General features: G+C 40.0%; 1 protein-coding gene across 1 annotated transcript; it reads left to right on the plus strand.

The window, feature by feature from the left end:
* The first annotated feature begins 252 nt into the window (after window positions 1–252).
* On the plus strand, window positions 253–4,028 carry LOC147624681 (uncharacterized). Its single transcript, XM_086820008.1, has 6 exons — window positions 253–723; window positions 1,100–2,537; window positions 2,646–2,852; window positions 3,037–3,102; window positions 3,314–3,379; window positions 3,511–4,028. The coding sequence occupies exons 2-6, from the start codon at window positions 1,188–1,190 to the stop codon at window positions 3,640–3,642; spliced, it is 1,821 nt and encodes a 606-aa protein (XP_086676134.1). The 5' UTR covers window positions 253–723; window positions 1,100–1,187; the 3' UTR covers window positions 3,643–4,028.
* The last annotated feature ends 2,344 nt before the right edge of the window (window positions 4,029–6,372 follow it).

The raw sequence follows: 6,372 nt of genomic DNA on the forward strand, positions 1-6,372 counted from the left end.
GCAGCATCTCCGGCATTAGATTAACAGCTTGCATAATTTGTATGTGTTTTGTATAGCTTCGGGAGGGTGCTCACCGCTGAGATTGGGAAGAGCTCCCCTAAATACATATATTTATATTTTTTCTTCAAGAGAAAGAGGGAGAAAAAACCGTTTATAAAATTATAAGTGACTTCTATTAATTTATCCGATTCCGATACTCCTTGTAGGTAATGTTGAGACAAACTCGAAGAGATAGAAGAGTTGGCAGAAAAACCTCACAACCTGCAAGTGTTTAAAGCTTGCCCCTCTCTTGGCTCATTCTATCTTCTTTCTCAGCACTGATCTGGCCACCCACCAAGGCTTGCATCAAACACACATTGCTCTCTTTCTTTCTCTCACACACACACAGAAGTAGATACATTGCTCTCTTTCTCTCTCATTGTTCTCTCTCTGTCCACAAATACACACACAGACGTAGATACATTGCTCTCTCTTAGACACACACATATTAGCACCTCTCTCCATTCATATTAAAACCTCACATTGTTCTCTCTCTCTCCACACATACACACACAGACGTAGATACATTGCTCTCTCTTAGATACACACATATTAGCACCTCTCTCCAGTCATATTAAACCTCGCATTGTTCTTGATCCGTATCACCATCAACAAATCTCTTTGGCGAGACCGTAGACAACCATTAGGTGAAAGGCAAGCAGCAATATAGTTATAATACAACAGGTAGCTATATAACTTCTTAGTATACGTATATACAATACAATAATATGCTTTAAATGTGTTGTTCTTTATTTCTAACAATACTTAATGAACCGCCACATGAAGAAAAGCAATCGCACCTGTAAGCGCGCTTCTCGAATTTTGGAAGTTTAGACTTTGCATGAGAGCATTTTATCGAAGAGCATAACTTAGAGATCAGTTCACTAATCAAGGGACTAATGCGAGGTTTTGACTATTGAAAGAAAGCTGGTTCATGCAATGCACGTTGTTGACTTGAAAGCTTGTTCACTAAATATATCGTATGCTGTGTACTGTTGTGTGGTTTTGGAGTGATAGTTCAGGCTTTGCTAGGATTAACACCTTCGTTAATCCTGATCAGGTAATGTGTAGCTTCAGCAAGGAGATGGAGAAAATTTGAGTTGAGAGGAACACGATCGGTGTGTATAATCAAGCGATTAGAGATAGGCATGATTAATGTCAAAGATAAGGAGGATCAGCTGCCGATGGAGATGCAACAAGCCCTTCATCTATCGTCTGGATCGGACCCAAAAGTCTCATTGCACGCCAACTCCAACAACTCTAGTGGAGAATCTCTCACTTCATCCCCTCAATCTGCAGATCAAAATCATCATCCGCTTCTTAATCCGCGTGATCATCATCATAATCGTTATCATAATCATGATCATAATCTTCGAGCAGAAGCCCTGAACCTAGTTGATAACAACTCATGCAACTCCACACATATGCACAACAATGTGCTCCTTGCAGATGACTGCAGTTCCACACCCTTCTTCTTGCCTAGGAGTGCATGGCCTGTCCCTAACTCCTCTCTAGAAGAGCCCATTATGTTATCAAGCTCCATCATCAATGGAAACCCCATGCCTGATCTCTCATTGACGAACACTTCTATGCCCAAAACCACACCCACATTGCATGCCCTAGCTAACGTGCCTGACAATATTCATCAGAGAAGCCTCCCTTTCTATAACCTGCACACCAACAGTACCATGCAATTCATAGAGGGTAATTTTCATCACGTCTCGTCTGATCCTAATGACTCCAACATGAATGATCCAGATTACCCCTACTCAAGCATGCCCTCTTCTTACTCATCCTACTTGACTAGCCCCTACTTACAGCCTGAAAAGATTAACCATATAAATTTTCCTGCTGGGGAGCACGGTGGCGGCACCGATTGCGGATTGTATCAGAGCCAATACTTGCAAGGTCATGATGATCAAACAGCTTACGTGCCGTATCATAATATAAGCCAAGTACAGAATTGGCACGATGTCATGCAACAAGATGGCCATGAAGGGGCCTGCTCCTCCTTTTGGGCCCCCACTTCACAAGGGATGATACCAGGAATGCCCATGAGCCACCCATCTAGTTATGGCCTAAACTCAATGGAATTGCAAGCCGAACACCACTTCAATGTTCAGCAAGGATGGCACGTCCCGATGTTGAGCCACTCTCAATCACTTCCCATGTACCTTAGTCATTTGGGTACTCATCAAAGCATGAATATTAACCTTGTGGAGCACTCTAATCACAATATTGTGCTAAACAATGTGATTAATGGCTCTTTGACGGAGGGCTTGGGATCTTCCTTGACTTCATCAACGTTATCTGATTTGGGAAGCGCGGCCAGAAAACAGGCGCTGCGGAAACCCAGCTCTTGTAAAGACAGCTCCTGCTCTATTACTGTGGAGGACGATCAGGCAGCCGATCAATTCTGCGGTGAAGCTGGTGGAGCTTGGAAAATGCAGCAACGAACAAAGGGGATGGCCAAACCCTCGAACAAGAGGCAAAGCCCGGTAAGCTGATGGCTCAAATCCAAATTAAAGATGCCTACAACATGATTAATCTCTTATTTAAATCATAATTAAGCTTCCTAAGGTGGCATTGGTTAATGGATATAACAGGACGGGGAAGAGGATGACCTGCAACATGACTACGCACCACCTCTAAAGAGGTCAGCCTCTTGGAACTGCATGAGTTTTGGTAACACCAGCCCTACTATTGATCACACTCTCAAACCTTATAATGGGAGCTGCAAGACATCCCCTAAGCAAGAGAAGCAACGTGCAAGACAAGGCATTGCAAACGACCCTCAAAGCATTGCAGCAAGGGTATCATACCATCATCATTTCTTTAATGAATCAATTGATGGGTTTAGTATCAACTAATTAGCACTTGATTAGCTTGCCAAATTGATAAAACTTACCTCATGAAACCGTATCAGGTGTATATATTGATATAGATTTTATATGGCCTTGAACCATGTCTTATACAATTAGATGGGATATTTTGCAGCACCGGAGAGAGAGGATAAGTGAACGGCTGAAGATCTTGCAGCAACTGGTACCCAATGGATCTAAGGTGAAGCATTTCTCCTAGTAATTACATTAGTATTTTAAACCGATAAAGCAATTACACTCTCGCTAGATTAATTAGCTTAATGCAGCTTTGATATGACCAGTTGCAGTATCAAATTCGTTACTGTGCTTCATTAAAGCATATTTACTACCCATTGATCATCCACCAGCAGCCAGCAAAAGCATTAACATTGTTGATACTACGATTTGCATAGGTTGATCTCGTGACCATGCTCGAAAAGGCTATCAACTACGTGAAATTTCTCCAGCTACAAGTCAAGGTAATCAAGCCATTGATTAGCAGCTAACCCATCAAAAGATAATATTAATCAACAATGGACGTTTACTTAGAGTACTCATGCGTTGCTCTAAAACCAATGCATTATAATTACATATGTTTGATGTGCCGCAGGTTCTTGCAACTGATGAATATTGGCCAACTCCCCTCAACAAATTTCCCAAGGTGGTAGCCATGGCTAAGCTGGCGGATCAGACGTCCAAGGAACCCACCATGGCGAATGCAGAGAAGGCTACGGAGACATGAAAAATTATCAAAAAATAACAATACGATTCAGCTTTGGTTATGGCCGTGAAAAAACACATGATTTCATACACCAGACACTAATTATTAATTATATGCAACGATATATCAACAAAAATTTCGGGGCCGGTCATGAGCCCCGAGATTATAATTGTTGAGCTCTGATAATTAAGGGCTGATTAAAGCAAACCAATTTGTTTGCGCTTACCTAAAGCTGTAAATCGCCCGTTCTAAAATTTCACGGGGATGCATCACTTAGACCATATATTGATCCGATGATCATAAATGTACACACAAGGATGGATCATCTCGGATGATACGATTGTTTTGATGTAGCTCGAATCATCTGAGATGATGACTTGTTTTTTTCAATCAGACTATCAATCTCGTAGGCGAATCTCTCTTTCTTTCTCAGGTGTAATGCTGCGCTTTCTCTCTCTCTCACACACACATAGGTGTAATGCTGCGCTTCTCTCTCTCACACACACATAGATGTAATGCTGCTCTCGCTCTCTAACACCACATACACTGTCTGGTGTATGTTGATTTCTCTCTCTCACACACAAACACAGAGATGTAATGCTTCTCTCTCTCTCTCACATACACACAGATGTAATGCTGCTCTCTCTCTTTCTCTAACACACACATACACTCTCTGGTGTGTGTGTCTAATGCTGCTCTCTCTCTCTCTCTGTGTGTCTCACACACACTTTGTCTCTCTCTGGTGTATTGTGGTCAGTCTCGAACGTCATGGAAAAAGAGAGTTGATTCTATAAATAGATTCCTCACATGGTAAAATATAAGTTAGAGAATTTATCTTAGATACTGTAGCGGGAGACAAAGAGATATACTATTTTGCACCACTGAGTCCAGTATTCGAAAAAAACTTTAACTTGGTACAATAATGTGATTTCCACCTTCGAATTTTAAAAAACGTTTTAGAGACTTGCTAAAGCAAGGGGCTAGGTGGTTTTTAACCTTTTGTTTATAAACTTGAAGGCTATTTTTCCACATTCTAGAAATTATTAGAGTAACTTATTTTAAGTTCTTACTTGAAGAGAGGGGTATAGTTGAGTTTCTATTCGGGAAGAAATCAAAGAAATAGAGGGGTAGAAAAGATAAAAGAGAATATGAAAGAATATTAAATTCACCAGGCTCACTAGAAGCTTGAACGGAGCTTGAACTATTACCCTTTTCCAAGAAGCCATTGCCATATTTTTTTCTCATTATGTCTTCGACGATAACCATATTCTTCTTTCGTTGGAAGCACATCTTCATCATCATCATCAATAATAGCATCATCATGCTCATCGTCATCATTCCTATACAAAAAAATACCTACATAGAGAACTATAATTTTGTTACAAAAATTAAAAAAGAATATGAAACAATATTAAATTCACCTTAATAGTGTTGGAAATTGGGTGGGGAGCCACGTCCCAGAGAAGGTCATGCATCCCAGTTGTGTTTATGCCAATATTGCACACTTAAGTGGAGATTTCCACAAATTGATCTAGCCATCTCGACCCCAAAACCTTAAAGTGATGGAGGACCTCTAATCTATCCATTTTGAGGATATTTCTTGGTGCTATGCTTTGGCACCTTTTTTCTTAACACTCTCCCTTGGTGCCAACTTATCCTCTTTCTCTTAGTGCAAAGGTTGAACTTGTCCATGTTTTCTTGGCTCAGAGGCTCAACTTGGCTTCTTTAGTGGCTCAAAGGTTACACTTCAACCCATGGCTCTGATACAAGGCTGGAAATTGGATGGGGAGAGCCAAGTCCTAGGAAGTCACCCCTCCCATTTGTGTTCATGCCAATGCACACTTAATTAAAAGGGAGCCAAGTCTTGTGAGGTCACCCAGTTGTGTTCACATAAATGTGCACTTGATTGAAGGTTTCCACAAATTGGTCTAGCCATCTAGACCCCAAAACCTTACGATGATGGAGGACCTCGGGTCTATCCATTTTGTGAAAATTTCTTTGTGCTATGCTTTGGCACCACTTTTCTCAACAAATAGAAACTTGAACAGAGCTTGAACTATTGCCCCTTTTTCAAGAAGCCATTGCCATATTTCTTTCTCATTATGCTTTGGCGATAACTATATTCTTCTTTTGCTAGCGATGATTAGCTTTTTTAGAGATTAGATTTGCAAATGCATGGAAAATACATATTTACATGAAAAAAGTATACATTTACAACATACTATAAAAAGTTTCATTCAAAAATACAAACATATAGTGAGTAATCCACATCGAGTTAAACAAGATGTCCATATATTAAGAGTATTCCATATAAACAAGATGCTCATATATTATTATGAATAAAGATGTACAAGGTCAAAATATTGTTTCAAAATAACTAAGCAAACTAAGATAATCTTCATAAGATTATGAAGATTTTCCTCACATTTAATCATCATCATCATCTGTATCCTTAAACTCCCTACCACCACCTTCACTTTCATCCTTTCCACTTTCATTGTCCTACATTACATAATGAAAAGTTATACACATTTAGTGCTAAAACACACTCATATAAATTTTCAAAGAAATTAAGTGCATGCAAGATCAACTACTCACCGCATAGTTGCGCCGTGCTCTCTGGATGTGTCATCATCAGCCTCACCACACTCTTGTTTAATTCACTCCCAAGTTTCGACATCAGTATGATGTTTGTGATAATTGTTCCCATTCTCTTAGAGTGCGACCAACTGTCATTTCCTACAATTACGA

This window comes from Cibotium barometz, chromosome 25 (genome assembly GCF_041138505.1).
Source record: "Cibotium barometz isolate CiBa-2024 chromosome 25, ASM4113850v1, whole genome shotgun sequence".
NCBI lineage: Eukaryota > Viridiplantae > Streptophyta > Polypodiopsida > Cyatheales > Cibotiaceae > Cibotium > Cibotium barometz.

Excerpts from the sequence above, each read along its gene's own strand:
- LOC147624681 (XM_086820008.1), top strand. The coding sequence starts at position 1,188 with ATGATTAATGTCAAAGATAAGGAGGATCAGCTGCCGATGGAGATGCAA. Across the intron at positions 2,853-3,036 it reads CTCAAAGCATTGCAGCAAGG|CACCGGAGAGAGAGGATAAG; the intron begins GTATCATACCAT and ends GATATTTTGCAG. Across the intron at positions 3,103-3,313 it reads TGGTACCCAATGGATCTAAG|GTTGATCTCGTGACCATGCT; the intron begins GTGAAGCATTTC and ends CGATTTGCATAG.